At 38.1% G+C, this 21,768-nt stretch overlaps 1 protein-coding gene across 4 annotated transcripts in view; it reads right to left on the bottom strand.

Annotated features, from left to right (window-relative positions):
• Positions 1 to 6,080: 6,080 nt before the first annotated feature.
• The window catches only part of LOC137262294 (tetratricopeptide repeat protein 17-like), a 70,758-nt gene continuing 55,070 nt past the window's right edge, over positions 6,081 to 21,768 (bottom strand). For all 4 annotated transcript variants that reach the window (XM_067800109.1, XM_067800111.1, XM_067800110.1 and 1 more), the window contains 7 exons: positions 16,450 to 16,705; positions 15,848 to 15,974; positions 13,644 to 13,803; positions 10,800 to 10,874; positions 9,919 to 10,038; positions 8,985 to 9,128; positions 6,081 to 8,091 (listed from right to left, as the gene is read on the bottom strand). In XM_067800109.1, coding sequence (XP_067656210.1) covers positions 7,981 to 8,091; positions 8,985 to 9,128; positions 9,919 to 10,038; positions 10,800 to 10,874; positions 13,644 to 13,803; positions 15,848 to 15,974; positions 16,450 to 16,705 — 993 coding nt within the window. In that variant the 3' untranslated portion in view covers positions 6,081 to 7,980. The remainder of the gene's footprint in view (positions 8,092 to 8,984; positions 9,129 to 9,918; positions 10,039 to 10,799; positions 10,875 to 13,643; positions 13,804 to 15,847; positions 15,975 to 16,449; positions 16,706 to 21,768) is intronic.

The following is a 21,768-nucleotide window of genomic DNA, read 5'->3' as shown; positions in this document are numbered from 1 at the left end:
CAAGTATCATAGTGAGTGGGTGAGTGAGTTTAGTTTTACGCTGCACTCAGCAATATTCAGGCTGTATGGCAGTATCCTGTAAATAATAGAGTCCGGACCAGACAATCCAGTGATCAACAACATGAGCATCGATCTGCGCAGTTGGGAACCGATGACATGTGTCAACCAAGTCAGCGAGCCTGACCAATCGATCCCGTTAGTCGCCTCTTACGACAAGCATAGTCACCTTTTGTGGCAAGCATGGGTTGCTGAAGGTGTATTCCACCCCGGGACCTTCACGGGTCGTCAAGTATCATAACAAAGCAAATCTATTTTGCATTAAACATGTACTGACGATGATGTTAAGAGATATTTCGCAAATGATGTTTATTTTTTAATCAAAACCCTTTGTAATGTAAGTGAGTATGTTGTGAAAATAAGACAATGACTTTAAATATTAGTCTGAAAGGGATGTAGGGAAAACATTGAATGTAGTTGTACTAACAATCAACGCATGAGTCGTATATGGACCACTTGTTAGTCAAGTGGTTCGAGTGTTCACTTGTCAGGTCATGGGCCCAAGTTTATGTGTTTCTGTTGTTGAGTTTTATCTGGATGAACCAGGGTGTGGATTCATCCTACAGACCGGCTTGCCAAGAAGGTTGGGGTAGCCTAATGGTTAAAGTCTTAGTTCGTCATGCCAAAGACCTGGGTTCAATTCCCCACATGGGTACAATGTGTAAAACCCATTTCTGGTGTTGCCAGCTGTGATTTTGCTAGAAATGGAGCAAAACTATACTCAGACAGTCATCAGCTTGTCAGAAGAGTTGACCTGCTTGGTCTTTTCGGCCTCAGTTTACCTAGTCATGCCACAATCCCATGATCGTCTTGTTTCTGTCTTCAGCCAGTGGTATTTTATTTCTTGGTTTTGACTTTTTTGCATTTTCAAAGGATTATAAACACAGCTCCCCTATTCATGATAATTCTGACATACTCCTTGAATGTTTTAACTTTTGGAACAACAAGAAATCATCAGTGTAAACTACATCCCTATGGAACTCACCTGTCATTTGTTGTCCATATATTATCTTTCCTGCATATGCTCAAAAATATGTCTATTTTGACCACTTTTGCACCTGTGTTCTTTGGGAACTGGGAACTACACACATTTTTTCAGCACTGTTACTAGGACAGCGGAGATACATGAGAAAGTGTGTTTTTAAAAAAAAAAATGTTCAATATACTTTTCCTGTATTCCTTGATATTTTTATGAATCAAGTGGACAATAAGAATGTTGGTAAACAGAAGCTACCAGTCTGCAGAGTTACTTACTTTACTAACAGTAGCCTCTGTTTCAAATCCCAAAGTCCTTGAGCCATGATCTGTCAGTGCTTATAACTGTCATTGATTGGGTTTCGTCTGAAGTTTACATACAGTGATGTTAGTAAGACAGTGGGACAGGCGTACTATATTGTGTGAAATATTACCATGTCTCAATGAACGTATTTGCCGCTCTTACATAATATGTAGACTTGCGTCAGTATATTCTTGTTGTATATTTCTTTACAGTGTTTTTCACATGTGAAGGTGAAATATTTTAATGGTGCTATGTTTTGAAGGTATGGTGTTTCAAGTTCATTATACACTTGTTGAAGGGCAGATAACTCTTGATCTTATTCATCATTTCTGTTTACTATTGTTGAATTGAGCAATCAGCAGCATTTTTGTTTATTGGGACCATTATTTTGTATAAGTATACTCTTGTTCGATACTCACTATTCTGTTTGGGGGTTTATATCAAGTGTCTGTTAATGTCACTTTTGACTGTTCAGTCTTTGTAGGTTTCTGTATATCATTCCACTGGTGGAGTTGATTTTAAGACAAATTCTCAAGTTCTTTACACAATTCTTAATTTAACTGCCTGAAGATTGATTGCAGTCATTGACAGTATTGAATTCAGAATAAGTAAAATTCCAGTTCTTTAGTTTTTGAATTGTAATCTGTACAAATACATTATGAATGAATCTTTATTTCCTCCAATAACTGGAGAGTGACATGTAAAGTGATAGCATTACTCAGCTTGGACCGAGGCGTATTTTAAACTCATTAACTTTATAAATAAGACTTAGATATTGTCTTGGTACATTTCTAGTTTTATTTGTGTACCTAATTATCAGAATAATCTAGTTACATCCAAGTGTATAACTGAGTTATTACCCACGATGGTGAAGGTGAAGTCATCCTTGATTCTTATCAAGTAGGCATAATATTTTAATGTTATTTCACTTTAGTTTTCTAGTGAATAGCTAGAAATAGTGTCAGACCAAAGTAGCTGCTTTAGGCATCAGGGCTTATTAGTGTTTTGTTACTTGCACTGGTGCAAGCCAATATTGCAAAGTGCGGTGTAGGTGAATTTTTGAGTGGGTAAACGTCTGAATAAAAAATTAAATATAGCATATGTCTTTTGTTAAACGTTGCAATAGAAGCAGTGGAAATAGTTTTTTATCTAAGGTTATATGTGCTGCAAGTAAGTTAACATATTCTTAATATTGGAATGGGAATTTTCGAAATTAAAAAAAACATCACATGAAGATGATCATTTGTGAGTCTTAATGTTTATTGACTCTGTACAATTGCTAGCAATATCTTTTAATATGTCATCCAATATACTTTGGTGGACAGATACTGTGTTTTCCATATTTATGTTTGTTCTGATTTTGAGAAGAGTGAGTGAAATTCCTTGGGAAGGGATTTTACATATCAGGTTCAAGGTGAAGATTAATTTTATATTTGTGACTGAACTATTTCTTATATCCCACCTGTATTTACCTAGCACCTGATGTCACAGAGTCTGGTAGAACACTAATGTAATCATAGCAAATGAGACTATTTGTTATACATAAAACTTGATATACTGTACTTCATCTAAAAAGAGCCAGTTATTTATTAAGAGCTGGTTAATGGACTTCTACCAGGAATTTAAAGTTACATCAGTATTAAGCCATATAAGACTGATTAATTGGTAAAAATGAAAACATAAAAACAAAATTCAATTTTGTAGTGAATGTATCTAACTCGACACTTCAGCTACCTGTCATGCTTTGGAGCTTACTCAGAAAATATGAGCTGGAGCACTTACTAAAAGAAGTATGGATCTTGGAGAGCATTTATTTTAATGGTGTTCATCTACATAAATTCATATTGATATCCCAACAAGCTCAAGACGTTTTCTAGTTTTGGAAATAGAATTAAGTTTTTGTATCTCTGTTGCCAAATGAATAATTTCGCCAAATTTCTTTCTTTGTATGTTGATATTATTGATGGTTACAGCTAGCATGCAATTAAATTGTTTCCTCCAATAGTTTTCCAGAATTCACATCCATATTTCCTGCTGTAGTATTTTTGTTGAACATGGCAATAAAGTTCTTTAGCAAAAACATTGTTTTATCTGGTTGTTCATTTGTTTGCTGTTGAATGCCATTGTAAATCATGGACTCCCAGCAGGAACATCATGTCTTGTATAGTCTGTTGGATAATGATTATGATAATGTACCAGTGAATTTAAACTTAAACAAAAATCAATCAAATAAAGTGAAATGAAGATTGCAAATCCTATTAATTTTACCTTGCCAATTAACATTTAAATCTCAGAATTTTATTCAACTTAGAATAAAAGTTGTTTAACAAATGATCATAGATTCAAGTCACTATTTTTGGTTTCTATTACAAGGGGGTTTGCACGTAAAATGAAAAGCCGAGAACAAGTAAGGTTACTCTAAGTTAATGCTCATCACGTAATGAACATGCAGGTGTTTTACTGTTCCTAAACCAATAATAGTGATTTGAATCTATGATCATTTGTTAAACAACTTTAAATGTTCATTTGGCAAGGATATGAGGATTCACAATATTAATTTCACTTAGTCTGCTTTACTTTTGTCTTTACAGTAAAATTCGTTTTCACTGCCAAGAGATATGGAAAAGAGAATAATCTGTGAGAGACTCCTCCCAATTAATTATGCCGTATAATTACGTGATCTCAGGTGATGTAGCATTTCATCTCAAAGCAGAACATTTTCTGTCCAGCAACTGAACCAGTGATGACACGAGTTCTTCCAGTCTGAGGAGGCGGTAGGGTAGCCTAGTGGTTTGCTTGTCATGCCACAGGCCCGGGTTCAGTTCCCCACATAGATACAATATGATGTACAGTGATGACATGAGTTCTTCCAGTATGAGGAGGATAGAAAATGCTATCTGCTATCATGAGTATATATAGTTCAGTAACAGCTTGTGTTAGAGGTTATAATGGGTATACTGAATATTTTGATTGTCCAATTGGTTTAAAGCAAGGTTGTGTTCTTAGCCCCGTATTGTTTTCCTTTTTCATTAATGGATTATCAGATGACATATCTAGATATGGCAAATATGGAGTACAGTTATTTCCCGACCTATTAGGAATAATGTTACTTATGTTTGCAGATGATGTTCTTATATCTGATACAATTACAGGCTTACAGAATCAACTTAATATACTGCACAATTACTCTGAATATTCAAGTCTAGAGGTAAATTTAGACAAGACAAATATAGTTGTTTTTAGAAGGGGAGGGCGCTTAGCAAGGAATGAAAAGTGGTTTTTAAATGGCCAGCCAATAACAACATTAAGTACTTATAAATATCTGGGAGTTGTATTTTCGTCAACATTCAAGATGAGAAATTGCATCACTGATTTAGCATTGAGGGGCAAGCGGGCCTTAATGGAAGTAATAAGTAATTTAAATGGAATTGGAATAATAGACCCCTGTGTGTACTTCAAAATTTTTTATGCCCAGATACAGCCGATATTACTGTACGGAGCAGAAATCTGGGGAATGCATAGATTTTATGAAATAGAAAAGGTCCATTTAATAGCCTGCAAACGTTTCTTGAATGTCAGCCCTCAAACACCTACTGCTATTGTATATGGCGAATGTGGAAGATATCCTCTCTATATAAACGCATTGTGTAAAACTTTGAAATATTGGGTAAAGGTTATTCATATGCATGAAGATAGAATCCCCTTGAAAGTGTACAAAATGCAAGTGTATTACGATAACTGTGGCTACAAGACATATGCTTCTTATATAAGAGAAATACTTTTTGCACATGGGTTTGGTTACGTCTGGATGTCCCAGACAGTTGGTGACGCAGCTTTATTTTTAAGTAGATTCAAGACTGTTGCAATCAATATATTTTTTCAATCATGGAACAGTACATTGAATAACAGTTCACGATACCATATGTACCGTGAGTTTAAAAGTCTGTTAACTCCAGAAAAATATTTATCATGTATATTGGACAAAAAGTTTCGAAATATTTTGACCAAATTCCGATGTGGATTATTAAGGCTAAAGTATACTGAAGGTAGATGGTTGAATGTTGAGGTTGCTGAACGTAGTTGCCCTCTGTGTAATCTAGGTGTAGAAGACGAGTACCATTTCATCCTTATATGTACTGAATATAACGCACTAAGATTAAAATACTTGCCATGTATATATCAGAAACAACCAAACTACTATAAATTTAAGTCTCTGTTATCAACGAACAATGAAACAATTTTAAGAAATTTATGTAAATATATCATGCTTATAAAAGCAGGACAATCAAACTCCAATAATTTTTCTTCAAACCACAGGTTCGTACATTTTAACCATATATTTACATTTGTGTGTATATATGTTTATATCACAATGTTATATTTATAGTGACAAGAATCTGTTAATACAATCCACATGTACCATTAATATGTATACCCTGTAATAATTAACTTATATTTGTAACAATTGCGTGTATATTGTATATGGGCCTGTGGCCTACGTACGGAATAAAAATACTTGACTTGAGGAGGTGGTAGGGTAGCCTAGTGGTTTGCTTGTCATGCCACAGGCCCGGGTTCAATTCCCCACATACATACAATGTGTGAAACCCACATCTGCTGTCAGCTGCCATCATATTGCTGGAATATTGCAGAGTCAAACCATACTCACTCACTCTTCTAACATGTGTTATTTGAGTTAACTTCCCAGTAAAAAGGATTGAAAGCACAAAACTTGACCAATATATTGAAAAAAACTTAAAATTTATTCACATTTTCTGGTTTGTGGTATAAAATACAATCATTAATGAAGATACTACCTGACATGAGACGGAAAAGTCTTGTTCAAACATCCAAAATCCTTCCGTGATCACCACCTCACAAACACTCACACAACCGCTGACAAGATGCAATCAAATTGTTTAGCCATTTATCTAATCAGTTAAAATTAAAGAAAATAAAACTACACACAGCTGTTGAAATAAAACAAGTGAAATATTCAAGATCTGACATACCACTCAATATATACTGAGACCAACATTTTGGTTGTCAAGCTACAGTTGCTATCAGAGTCATTTATATCATTATCAATGACTGAGAAATTCAATGAAAACATGAAACTCACAGGTCAATATTATGCTGTTTCATTGTTTCAAAAGAAGATTATTTTGTTCAATACCACTAGAAGTTCAGATAAAATGAACTACTTGTAGAAAACTGGACTTGAATTTTAACTAAATCCATTGGTCAGAACTGGCATTACAAAAAAAACTACATAAATACAAGATGGATTTCTTGAAAAATATTATCAATGATGCTACTCCCTGACGGATGGGTCACAATGTTGTGATGTTGCATAACAGCTATTTCGCAACACTTTGAAACTGATTTAAGATTCAACAAGTTAACACCAAATCCTGTTTTTGCGTGTATTGGCTTCGGGAATATTTCAGAACTCAGGTTCCCTTGATTGTTTAACAGGGCTTGGGCTTTCTGGTGTCCAAGATGAAGCTGTGCCCACTATACCATGGATGTTGTCCCTGGTTTAAAGCTGTAACTATCAATTATCAGACGTTTGTTGCTAGTTGCTAGAGGTGTAATGAAACTGATATGATGCCAAACATCATGGGATCCAATTCATTTCCTGTTAAAGAACATTTCTTAAGTAAAGATTTCAAAAGTTTATATCCTCTTTTGAATCTGAATCCCATCCCTGAATTATCTTGTTTCAAATTCCAGACAGCAAATAAGAGATATTGCCAAGGAGATACTTGAGCTTGGGTGAACAGTACAGCTTCGGCTGTTCACATCCAGCCAGTAAAAGTAAGACAAACCACATTAAATGGTTCCTGAACAGTTTCCATCATGTTTTACATGAGTATAACCTGCAACGTAACGAATAATGAATTGTGACACAGAAGTCAGAAATCAATGTTTTGTATCATGAGCTCCGTATCCCAATCCTGTTCCGTACTACCACATTACTAGACCACTAGTAAATGATCTAGACGAATGCCTCCTGCTGTGCAAGCCTCTCGCGCAACCCATCATCCAATCTGGTAAAATATCTTTTAGAAAACTTTCCTAATGAAAGCGCTTTAACACTTAAGTGGCTGAAGGTTTGAAGCCCAGACATTCAGGCTAGCGGCCTCAGGACTAGAACAGACTAGTGTATTAATATCTAAAGGAAATGAAGATATAATTCTACATCCGTTTGCTTCTAATGACTTGATAAACAGAGATAAGTGCTTTCAGAAACTATATGCTACAAACTACAAAACTACACAAGCATTCCTCCAAAATGTTAACAGTCTGAGAGAGTAATTCAATATTGGGCACTGCAGGGACACATTAATCAACCTTCATCAATACTCATACTTAACTGGTCTTCATAAATGTGATTACAACAGCAATTAAAATATAAAAATTCTCGACATATTTTTCAAGAACAATTTAAAAATCTCTAAAAAAATAAAGTCAAACTTAAACAAATCACTCCTAGATGGATTAAAACACAACAATCACAGAATCAAGGTTTCAAGATCAATATCGAATTGTATAGTTGGCAAACAATTTTCATCCATTTTTCTGATTAGTAGATATAAAACCACGTCTCTAAGCTTGCTGCTTACAATGACTGGGACTGTTTATGCATAAGCTTTACATAAAATATAATTTAGTCGATCTCGCGCAGGCTGGAACTGAGACTGTAATGCTAGAGTTGATTTGTAAAATAGCACAGCATTGTCCCATTGTTCCTGAAAGATAGACAGGCAATGTTACATGCCGCATACATTCTAAAACATGAACATATTTTTTATGGTAATTTTAAAATGTATTCATAATGCGATGTTTGTTGTTCAATAACGCTTCCAGAAATGTTCCAGTAGTTTATAAATGATTGAATCTGGACCAGATAATCCACTGACTGACATCATGATCATCAACAATGGCAAATTTGGACAGATGAACCACATAAATACAAAACCCAGGAGTTAGTTTAGTTTGACGCTGCACTCAGCAATATTCCACCTATATGGCGGCGGTCTGTAAAGAATTGAGTCTGGACCAGACAATCCAGTGATCAAAATCATGAGCATCAATCTGTGCAATTGGGAACCAATGACGTGTAAATCAGCGAGCCTGACCACTCGATCCCGTTAGTCGCCACTTACAACAAGCAGAGTCACCTGTTATGGCAAGAATGGGTTGCTGAAGGCCTATTCTACCCTGGGCCTTCATGGGTCACAAAACCCATGAAGATCCAGGTTACAATTGGTCTTTAGTAACCTTATGTCGTAACAGTGTCTAAAGATACCAGTGGTCAGGCTCACAGACTTGGTTGACACATTGTATCATAGTTTTGTAGATAGATGCTCCTGATGTTGATCACTGGATTGTCTGGTCTACAGCTGGAATACTACACTCACTCACTCATTCACTCATAATCACAGCAATGATTGTAAGGTGTTAGTGTCCTCTTAGGACAAGCATGGGATGGACCTTCATAGACAATGATTACTTAAACTGATTTCAATAAGAAGGTCCAGGAGAGATATGCATGAATCACTGTCATGCTGGCTCTCAAGTCAACAGAATTCAAATGGTAACGGTTACACAGCTTTATAAGCAAAACTTTGGTCTAACTCACCTTTGCTGCATACAGGTTGGCAAGAGTAAAATGTGACACAGCTAAATTAGCGGACGTATCTAATGCCATGTTGGTGATGACGATAGCATCGTTCAGGTTGTTTGTCTGGTACATCACATTGGCCATGCTGATCAATGCTGTGTCCTGGAACAAAGGATGTGAGGAATGAGTAGTGACTCTGCATGACTCACCCTATGTTTTTCATGGTATATAACAACCTGCATTACTCACCCTGTATTCTCCATGGTGTTTAACAATCTGCATGAATCACCCTATATTCTCCATGATGTATATCAAGCTGCCTGACTAACCCTATATTCACCACGATGTATAACAACCTGCCTGACTAACCCTACATTCTCAATAACAAACTGTGTGACAGACATATTCTCTATGATTTTTAACAGCCTGCAAGACTCGCCCTATATTCTCCATAACAAACTGTGTGACTCACCCTATATTCTCCGTGATGTATAACAGCTTGCATGACTCACATTATACTCTCCTTGGTGTTTAACAACCTACATGACTCATCCTATATTCTCCCTGGTGTTTAACAACCTGCATGACTCACCCTATATTCTCCCTGGTGTTTAACAACCTGCATGACTCACCCTATATTCTCCCTGGTGTTTAACAACCTGCATGACTCACATTATACTCTCCTTGGTGTTTAACAACCTACATGACTCATCCTATATTCTCCCTGGGGTTTAACAACCTACATGACTCACCCTATATTCTCCCTGGTGTTTAACAACCTGCATGACTCACCCTATATTCTCCCTGGTGTTTAACAACCTGCATGACTCACATTATACTCTCCTTGGTGTTTAACAACCTACATGACTCATCCTATATTCTCCCAGGGGTTTAACAACCTACATGACTCATCCTATATTCTCCCTGGTGTTTAACAACCTGCATGACTCACCCTATATTCTCTGGGGGCATATGTAAGTGCAAGTCTCAGGCAATTGATGGCTTTTGTTGCTTCTCCTTCCACTCTCCAGTAAAGAGCTGCCAAATTCGCCAACACCCACGACGTTGCATTCTACAGATCACAACAGATGGCATGATTCTGAGTTTACCTGTACAAACATCTGACTCAATCTTCTGTAAATTTAAGATTAAACACATGGGAAGGCATCACATAAGCAATTTTAGTCACAGATTCTGTATAGATAACTGAGTAATTGGGATTAGACTATGAAGAATGTTCCTGTTGAGATTATAGATTTGGGCAAAAATCTAACCTGGTGTCATACATTCTTTTAACTCGTATATCTCTTAATAACAAGGGGACATCCCAAATTGTAAACCAAACGTTACTGTGTTCTGTAATCTGATTGGTTGAAAAACATGATTAAATGGTATTAGATTCCCGGAAACTGAAAGACTATTCACCGCGTATTGACACGTAAACAATTGTTTTGTTGTGTCATCAACAGAGGTGACGTCATTCAAATCATATTGTGACGTAAAGTTAGAATGACGTCACAAATGAGCAGCTCCAGATGCTACCATGGGAACCAGCTGAAACGGCCAGCTGATGACACTTCACTGCTGTGTCCGTATTCGATGTAAACGAGTGCAGACAGTAAAACCCCTTTGGTTTACTTTTGTGTTTACAATGTCGATAAACATCATGTGTTGGCCAATTTCCGGGTGTTATTGAGTATTTGAAGCACGGGAATGCATTTGGAACCGACGGCGTCAGCCGGAGGTTTCAAATGAAATATTCCCGTGCTTCAAATACTCAATAACACCCGGAAATTGGCCAACACATGATGTTTATCTCCAAAGTGTATCTACCTCCTTTAAAGCATGTGCTATACGAGCCCCAGCCACCTGGATCGGCTCATCATCCCCTCCAAGTCGCTGTAATACCTGTATAACAGACACAATCAGTCTCTGTAACACCTGAATGACACTCAGTCAATCCTGTAACTGTACAACAGACAAAATCAGCCTCTGTAACACATGTACTGTCATACCATCACTCTCTGTAACACCTGTACAACAAGCACAATCAGTCTCTGTAACACAAAGTATCACAGTCTCTGTCACATCTGTAAAACAAGCACAATCGCCCTCTGTAACAGTCTCTGTTACACATGTACAAGAGACACAATCAGTCTCAGTAACCCATGCATTGTCACAGTCTCTGTTACACATGTACAAGAGACACAATCAGTCTCAGTAACCCATGTATTGTCACAGTCTCTGTTACACATGTACAAGAGACACAATCAGTCTCAGTAACCCATGCATTGTCACAGTCTCTGTAACACATGTATTGTCACAGTCTCTGTAACACATGTGTTGTCACAGTCTCTGTAACACATGTACAAGAGACACAATCAGTCTCAGTAACCCATGCCTTGTCACAGTCCCTGTTACACATGTACAAGAGACACAATCAGTCTCAGTAACCCATGCATTGTCACAGTCTCTGTAACACATGTACAAGAGACACAATCAGTCTCAGTAACCCATGTATTGTCACAGTCTCAGTAACACATGTACAAGAGACACAATCAGTCTCAGTAACCCATGCATTGTCACAGTCCCTGTTACACATGTACAAGAGACACAATCAGTCTCAGTAACCCATGTATTGTCACAGTCTCAGTAACACATGTACAAGAGACACAATCAGTCTCAGTAACCCATGCATTGTCACAGTCCCTGTTACACATGTACAAGAGACACAATCAGTCTCAGTAACCCATGTATTGTCACAGTCTCTGTAACACATGTATTGTCACAGTCTCTGTAACCCATGTATTGTCACAGTCTCTGATACACATGTACAAGAGACACAATCAGTCTCAGTAACCCATGCATTGTCACAGTCTCTGTAACACATGTATTGTCACAGTCTCTGTAACACATGTGTTGTCACAGTCTCTGTAACACATGTACAAGAGACACAATCAGTCTCAGTAACCCATGCCTTGTCACAGTCCCTGTTACACATGTACAAGAGACACAATCAGTCTCAGTAACCCATGCATTGTCACAGTCTCTGTAACACATGTACAAGAGACACAATCAGTCTCAGTAACCCATGTATTGTCACAGTCTCAGTAACACATGTACAAGAGACACAATCAGTCTCAGTAACCCATGCATTGTCACAGTCCCTGTTACACATGTACAAGAGACACAATCAGTCTCAGTAACTCATGTATTGTCACAGTCTCAGTAACACATGTACAAGAGACACAATCAGTCTCAGTAACCCATGCATTGTCACAGTCCCTGTTACACATGTACAAGAGACACAATCAGTCTCAGTAACCCATGTATTGTCACAGTCTCTGTAACACATGTATTGTCACAGTCTCTGTAACCCATGTATTGTCACAGTCTCTGATACACATGTACAAGAGACACAATCAGTCTCAGTAACCCATGCATTGTCACAGTCTCTGTTACACATGTACAAGAGACACAATCAGTCTCAGTAACCCATGTATTGTCACAGTCTCTGTAACACATGTATTGTCACAGTCTCTGTAACCCATGTATTGTCACAGTCTCTGTTACACATGTACAAGAGACACAATCAGTCTCAGTAACCCATGTATTGTCACAGTCTCTGTTACACATGTACAAGAGACACAATCAGTCTCAGTAACCCATGTATTGTCACAGTCTCTGTTACACATGTACAAGAGACACAATCAGTCTCAGTAACCCATGTATTGTCACAGTCTCTGTTACACATGTATTGTCACAGTCTCTGTAACCCATGTATTGTCACAGTCTCTGTTACACATGTACAAGAGACACAATCAGTCTCAGTAACCCATGTATTGTCACAGTCTCTGTTACACATGTACAAGAGACACAATCAGTCTCAGTAACCCATGCATTGTCACAGTCTCTGTAACACATGTACAAGAGACACAATCAGTCTCAGTAACCCATGCATTGTCACAGTCTCTGTAACACATGTACAAGAGACACAATCAGTCTCAGTAACCCATGCATTGTCACAGTCTCTGTTACACATGTACAAGAGACACAATCAGTCTCAGTAACCCATGCATTGTCACAGTCTCTGTAACACCTGTACAAGAGACACAATCAGTCTCAGTAACCCATGCATTGTCACAGTCTCTGTTACACTTGTACAAGAGACACAATCAGTCTCAGTAACACATGTATTGTCACAGTTTCTGTAACACATGTACAAGAGACACAATCAGTCTCAGTAACCCATGTATTGTCACAGTCTCTGTTACACATGTACAAGAGACACAATCAGTCTCAGTAACCCATGTATTGTCACAGTCTCTGTTACACATGTACAAGAGACACAATCAGTCTCAGTAACCCATGCATTGTCACAGTCTCTGTTACACATGTACAAGAGACACAATCAGTCTCAGTAACCCATGCATTGTCACAGTCTCTGTTACACTTGTACAAGAGACACAATCAGTCTCTGTAACACATGTACAACAAGCACAATCGGTCTCTGTAACACATGTACAAGAGACACAATCAGTCTCTGCAACACCTGTACAACAGACACAGTCCCTATAGCACCTGTAGTACAATGAGCATGTGAAGAGTCTCAAGAAGACACAATAAGCCCCTTAACCATCCACAATTGTTTGCGTTATAACCAATTTTCCAACTCACATCCTTGAGTCCAAGCTCTCCCGAGTATTCCAAACCAGCTCGACACTTCACACCAGGTAGGTGGTCAAAGCCAACAACACTTGATGCCATCTTCACACTACACTCTGGCTCCTCCACAGTGTGTTTGATCACTTTGCTGAAGTCGAGGTGGTCGGACAATCTGCAACATACACCCAACACTAACATGGCTCTGTGACTACATCATGACAGCCTGTTATCACCCAAGAGACCTGTGAAGATCAAGGTTAGAACTGGTCTTCAGTAACCCATGCTTGTCATACAAGGCAACAGACAGGTTCACTGACCTGTGCTCCCTTTCACAAAACTCTTGTAAGCCTAAGGTTGCGTAATTTTTTTCGTAGCATTCCTAATTCCTATGTATAGGAGGTATGAATGATACGAGAAAAGTTACGAGATCTTCAGCTTATGAGAGCTTTGTGAAACGGGGCCCTGGCTGACACTCATCATTGCAGCCCAATTGATTAGAACGATTCTCTTGATGTTGATCACTGGATAGTCTGGTCCAGACTCCTTTATTTACAGACTGCCGTCACATGGCTGGAATATTGCAAGTGTGGCAGAAATCCACCAACCAACCAACCTCTCAGGAAATGTGCAGATGTCACTGCCATCTGAGTCTTAAGAAAAGCAAGATATATGGTTGTCAACTTCTTTGTTTATTCACAATAAAAAAGTGAACATCTTTACATCTTGTTTTTCTTATGTATTTCACTTCTAAATGCCTTAAAAAATTTGATCTGCGCCGTGGTCCACATGTTGTAACATTCCAGTCCTCATATAAGTTTGCTGATTCAATAAAAATGTGGAAATCGAGACATTTTTATACAGTTTTGACTGGCATCCCAATGTTCCAGCTGCATCACAGTGGGCAGTAAATAATCAGATCTACACCAGACAAACGTGAGGTACATTGTTTTGCTTTGTTTGTTGTTTAGCATGGCACTCAGCAATTTCCAGCTTTGATGGCAGTCTATTAATAATCGAATCTGGACCAGTGTTTAATTTATCAGCTGGCTATCAGGGCCTACCGATATCTACAGGCCAAATAAAAGCTAAAAAGAAAAGACTGCACTGTACACAGTTTCACACTGTTTCTACAAGATCAAGTGATACCTATGGCACACAGAGGAGTTTTTACTTGTCAGACCAGTGTATACAATCCACCCCCAAAGCACTGAAATATCAGGAAGTGAAATGATAGATTGTGAATGATTCTGGAATGTTAATAAAGAAAAAAGGGAAACATTCCACCTGAAAAACAAGACCTGACACAGTAACAACCAGCAGTGGGCTTCAGGGCCTGGCGGTTATTTTGAACGCTGATCCGGACCACGCAAGCCAATGATCTACTTAAGATTTATATTATGAGTAACATTTCCCCCCTTCTTCTTCTGGTCCAATGCATTCACACACTCAATTAGCCTGTGACCTCGTTGTATAGCGGTACTTGACATATTAGTAATTGGAAATGAAATTCTGAATGTATGAGGCCTATTTTATTGTAAAATCCAATTAACATGACATTTAATCAACACATCTGTGAAAAAAGTATTATTTTAACTGTAATAGTGTTTAAGCAAAAGCCATTAGATGAACAGAGCCGATTAACATTTACCAAAGGAGAGAACTCCATCGTATCGCGGTAAACAATAGGATTCATTCCTCAGGAGATAACTATAGCTCATGACATCACTTCCGCTTTATTTTTGGCAACAAGGAATTGCAGATGACATAGTTCAGATGAAGTGGGAAGGGTCAAATATGAAACGCAGGTATTTCATGGATGGGGGTCAGACAGATTCCAGAGTTAAATGTTAATAATTCTGCTGGATAAAACTTATGGGGATTCAATACATCCTGTCGGTTTTAAAAAGTAAACAAACCACTGACGTTAGGTTGTCGACTTAGATATAAAATCACCTCTAAGAAGCGTGTCTAGCGTGTAAAATCGGAAATAGCAATTTGCCACGATACCATGAATGCCGTGATACAACGAGGTCCGAGTATACTTGTTTCTAAGAACTGCTGCTCTTAACAAGTATTCCCAAAGGTCTACCACTTGTATTTTAAGGAGGGAGAAAGAAAGACCGAAGCAAAAACTTGGGTTCTGTTTATTGAAAAAAGTCTAGACTCAGTTCTTATAGATAAACCAGTACAGGAAAAGTCATACAAGTCTGGCTTACTTGATTCCCTTGGCTGTGACAGACAACCACGTTGATGTAAACACCCGGAAGTCCACCTCCTTCACAGACGAGCATGTCACAGGATCAGACTCCACGTCATATCCACTATTGGCATGGACGGAAGTATCTGAGGAAGAGATCAACCACACTCAATACAAGGACCTTCTAGGTCTGTAAATAATCAAGGCTAAACCAGACAATCCAGTAATTCGGAGGAGTGTGACCCAGTGATTCAAAGTCGACATCATATCCACTATTGGCATGGATGGAGGTATCTGAGGAAGACATCAACCACTCCAAATACAAAGAGCTTCTAGTCAAGCCTGGACCAGACAATCCAGTGAACAATGTCATGAGCATTGCTATACACAACTGGGATACGATGACATGTGTCAACCAGCGAGACTGACGACGAGAACAACTTACTGAAGACCAGTTCTAACCTGGATCTTCAAAGCTCTCGCTCCGGAAACTTTAAGCATGACACAACAACTTTGTGATTGCGAATAATTGACATATGATTTTCAATCTGTCTGCCGCTAATTCATGAGGACATAGGATAAATCAACTCATTACCAACCACTCATTACCAACTTCCTTACCTGGCAGTTCAACATCAGGTAGAGGAAGACAGTCGGTGTCATCTGACATCTGAGATCCAGGTCCAATGGGACGACCTGGGGGTGCTGGCAAATCATTAACATCCTCATCCTCCGAGCTGGAGCCCAGAAGAGTATCTTCCGAGCTGGTGCCAAGGAGAGCATCCTCGAGCTGCTGACAGGACTTGAGGTGTTTGTCAATGAGCCTTTCCAGAGCCTCCACGTCCTGCTCCAGCTTCAGTGTGTCCACCTCAAGTATCTACAGAACATTAGACAGTGAGTTAGTGGTCTTTTAGCAATATTCCAGCAATATCACAGCTGGGGACCCAGAAACGGGCATCACACATTGTGTCCATGTGGGGAATTGAAACCTGGGTCTGCGGCATGGTTAGTGAACGATTTAACCACAAGGCTACCCCACCGTCCCCTACAGAAGATAAAGACTACTACTGCATCCAAACATGTTAACAAAATGCATCATGCATTTCTTATTTATGATGAAAAACGTACCATTAGTCAATAGGTGGTTTACTAACTTAACTCATACATTAGTCAGTATTAATGAGATATTGATATTCATGTACCAGTCCAACACGGTTGAGTGAGTATGGTCTATCACCATTTTAGCAATATTCCAGCAATATCCCAACAGGGGACACCAGAAATGGGCTACAAGAGTAGACTTATTCATGTTCTAGATGAAATGAAAATCTTATTGAGAGTCCATAAAATTTTATTTGTTTGGTCATTTGACAAATCACTCAGCAATATCTCAACCAACTGAGAGGATGTAAATAACAATCACTCCCATGGTTGATATGGTGAGCAACACTGTTACCATGATGATGCTGTCCAATAAGCTACTGATTCTGCTTAACCTTACAAAGACAGTAGTGGAGTTGCAACCATAAATAACCTAGTGTAAGTAAATGAATCACTTATTCCTTATCGCTTGCAACTGAAGCCCAAAATGGTGATGTGATTATTTGCCTTGACATAATGAAGGATGATGAGTTGATTGATGTAGGGAAACTGATGTCTACTTTTGAGACAGGGACCAGCCAAGGGATATCAGGAAAACTTCCATCCTTTGCCCATTTCATTGCTGATCCAACTCTGCTCTTAAACTATCAGCTGCCTTGTTAGTTTATAGAATGGACCAACCTCAACCAGTGATTTGCTCTTCATTTTAAGGCAAATTGCTGTGCATCACATGTAAGTGACTGACTTTTGTCAGAGGACCTTAATTCTGACCCAGATTTCCTAAATATGTAATATCATGACATACATAAAATACTGAAATAACACACAAACAGGTAAAACGTATGTAAGTATCAACAGCAAAAGAAAATAATTTTGACTAAAAAGAGATATGAAATAAGTTAGAAAATTAGAAAATATACTTACACTAAATCATCAAGAACAATTATACAACAGTCTCACACACAAATAAAACCTGCCTCAAAATATCTAAGACATGCTGAAAACATGATATATCTACATATATAGAATAGCCTGCAATTAAACATTTGGGTTGATAAATGAGTTAACAGCACTATCAATAGTTAAAAATGTTATTGTACTAAAGAGAACATAGATGCTTGGGGACAACATTATTGATTTAAAACACATTGATTAGGTACTACAAAGGCCTTTTAACAGAATGTTTAAATCTTCATATACATGGTATATTTGATATTTAAAAAATAGGAAGTTCAGCTAGATAAGCACACATGTTGTTGTTATCAACAATACATAACTAAGATCAAAATTCAAAACACAATAACATAAAATAATCATAAGCTTCTACATTAAATCTATGTAAGCCAATTCACATGCAAGATTGTTGCAATGGATACAACTCCTGCCAGCATCTTAGAAATAGTGAGTGAGTCTAGTTTTACTCTGCTGATAGCAGTATTCCATCAGATGTCACTGTTGGGACACCAGAAATGGGTTTCACACATTCTACCATCAGCATCTTCAACATGACCAGTGAATGCTTGAACTTGAACCTTCGGATTTGGGCAGTTAAGTCAATGCTAAGGCATAGGGGATACAATCACCTCACTAATAATATAACCTTGTACAGCTCACACTGGGATTTATCTTGAAGTGTTTCATAGAAATACACAAACCTGATCCTAATATTGTAATACGAAACTTAAAGGACTAGTAACGTTGTAATGCCCTACAGTCTACTGGTAATTGAAAGGAAAACATAGCCAAATACAGTAATTGATCAAAGATATTTCCTGACAAAACACTTCTTTGTGTTGATGATAATACATTACCTTATCTCAACAAGATTGTCCTGCCAACAATAGTCTAATAATTAAAAGGAAATTGGTTTAGTCCGGAAGCTAATTTTTTTTTTTACCTGCACAGATTCACCCTAACAGATGACAAACATTGCAAGCTGCATACAGACACAGCTAAGTCTTCAAGTCATGCCACAAAGATATAATAAGCACTATAGCATGCAGTAAAACAACACATTTCAACTGGTAACTAATGTGCAGGTAAATTTGAAAAACAAATTTGAAAAACGAAACATGTGGCATTAACTTGGATGTGGAAATTTCACAAAGGGAATAACAAAACTTAACCTGTTTGCATTAACGCAATTTCTGACAACATGAAGGCAGTTATAAAAGTAGTCTCCCAAATTCCTCAACAAAAATTTTAGTGAAGGGGAAAAAGGAAACTGTCATAAATATACAGAAATGTGTCAACACAAGAAAGTTATTGAAGAAACAACAAGGCAGACGAAGTAATTAGAAATCATGCGTCTCAAAAATCAAAGCAATGAAATCGTGCTGACAATAAACAAGTTTGACGAAGTAGAAATGCATGCATCAGTAAACTGACACTTACTCCAGCCTCTTCACCTCCTGCTACTTCTGCAGCTGTAACAGCAATACTTGACCCTGCTCCGTCCATAGAGTGAGTGAGTTTTAGTTTTAGACGCTTTTAGTAATACTTCCAGTAAAATCATGGTGGGGTCACCATAAATGGGCTTAACACTTTGGTCGAGCGAGCACTTGAACAACTAGAGTACCCCACCGCCCCAGCCGTAGAGGAACAGCACTGCTCTATGTAAGTATTGTGCAGCTGCTTGTAAGGTGTCCTTGACTGCAGTATTCAGGTCCTGACCCACACTCATGTATGTTTTTCTGATCTATGTCCTACCCCTTTGTCTTCTTAATATTTTTATCTCAAATGAATTTTCTTTTCTGATGTCTCATGATCTGTCTTCTGAAACATCATATGTCACATGATTAATTTTTTTCTTGCCTGGAGTCACTTGGTTAATTTATTTTTCTTTGGACATTAGTTTTTTCTCCTCTGAAGTTACATTAGTATTTTTCTTCTCGGAGATGAGTTCTTTCTTCTTTTGAGTCACATGATTAGTTTTCTCTTCTCTTGAGTCACATGATTGAGTCATGTGATTAGTTTCCTTTTCTCTGGAGTCACATGATGAGTTTTCTCTCCTCAGAACGCTTCATCTACCAGGATATGCTCTTGGGGTACAGAGGCAACCATATTGAATGAATGCATGTTTACAAGTCTTCATGCCATTAAGTAGTTCAAACTCTTTCCCCAAGTATAACAAATCTTTTCTTGTGTTCCTGGTTTCGACCTCAATCTTTCAACCTGTGGACGCCAGCTGCGAGGTGTACCATGTTCAGCAATATTCCAGCAACATCACAGCAGGACACCACAACATGGCTTCATGTAATCTACCAATGTTGGAAATCAAAAACAATTCTTATGCACCAAAAGCAAAACTTTACCTACTGGGCTACTCTACTGACCTTTCTGGCATAAGACAGACGCTGGGTAATGATTTCAATCTCCTTTATTATTCTGCTTCATTTATAACAGCTGACTTGACATAAAACCATTCCTGATCAGGTACTGATGACTGTAATCACCATCAACAAGGTAATTAACAGGTAAGTATATCGGTAAGGATACAGGTAAAGGTAGCTGCCCTTGTGCCTGCCACAACTCAGTGTGTGCAGGTATGTGTAACAGATGTCTAGAACACAGACACAGTTTACAGGGAGGATACAGCTGTGTTAGGAAGTGAGAAGGGCTGATCATGTACTGGTACAGTGTTTATGGAGGTCGTAGGTCTTGGACTTAGAGTGAGGCAGTACGCCACGGTTAGCATTACTTAAACCATATGATGTGACTGGACTCCAGGAATGGGTTTACAAGAAGTAATTTGTATGCACAGGATCACACTCACATAGCAAGTCCATGAGTGAGCCTTCATCAACTACACCAACATCAAAGCATCATCATGAATGAGTGAAAGAGTATAGTTTTATGTCACTTTTAGCAATATTCCAGCAATGTCATGGTGGGGGGGGGGGAGGACACCAGAAATGGACTTCACACATTGTACCCATGTGGAATCAAACCCAGGTCATTGGCTTGGCCAGTGGATGTTTAAACCACTAGGCTACCTTATCAGTGCTGATTGTGAATGAAAGAAAGGGCAACATTGGTTGCTTCACTTCACACATCTAGGGAATAAAACTTGGAGAAGAGAGAAATACATACATGGTATCTGCACAGCCTCCTCAAGAAACAGATCTAAGATGTATGATTTTAATATCAGCCCATCCCTGATTCCTAACACATCCGTCTGACATTATAAATTATATATCATACACAAATAATTCAGATAATATTGTTCTTAAAGATCTCCTTCAGAGGGAATGACTTCTCTAGAGGTATTGTTTCAGACAGTGACAGCTGACTACAGTTAAGCAATTCAAAGACAAACACTAATGGCTGTTTCTTTGACAGGACATCAATTATGTTTTCAGAAAACAAAAATTTCAACGTAAGGACATCATTATGTCACTGCCAAGACCTGAACAAAAGCCAAGAATATACTTGTTCTGGAAGTTACTTAGACCAGCTATTTAATGAAAGCCAGTGATTTTTTTTCTAAACTATCTTCAATTCAACAGATGTCCTGGCATATATCCAAGGATATATTTAATCAGTTAACCAGGGATTTATCATAAGTCTGATCAAAGTTTTTTGCATTTGGGACTAATATTTGAGGATGAACTCTGGAGTTGAGTTATATTTGAAAAAGACCAAACACAATACGTATTAAAGAATGTGACCTTTAATTGGTGGCCTACCAACAGTCCATAGGAAGAGCATCGAAGATTTATTGCCCCAACTAAATGAAATACAAATGGTATCACACTGAATACTTGTCTCATGTCAAGTAAAACTATCCACACGGCTAAGCAGTTATTTCTTCCAATCCAAAACTTGTCTTCCATCACC

The sequence above is a fragment of the Haliotis asinina genome, chromosome 14 (assembly GCF_037392515.1).
Source record: "Haliotis asinina isolate JCU_RB_2024 chromosome 14, JCU_Hal_asi_v2, whole genome shotgun sequence".
Lineage (NCBI taxonomy): Eukaryota > Metazoa > Mollusca > Gastropoda > Lepetellida > Haliotidae > Haliotis > Haliotis asinina.
This window is presented reverse-complemented; position numbering and strand designations above follow the sequence as displayed.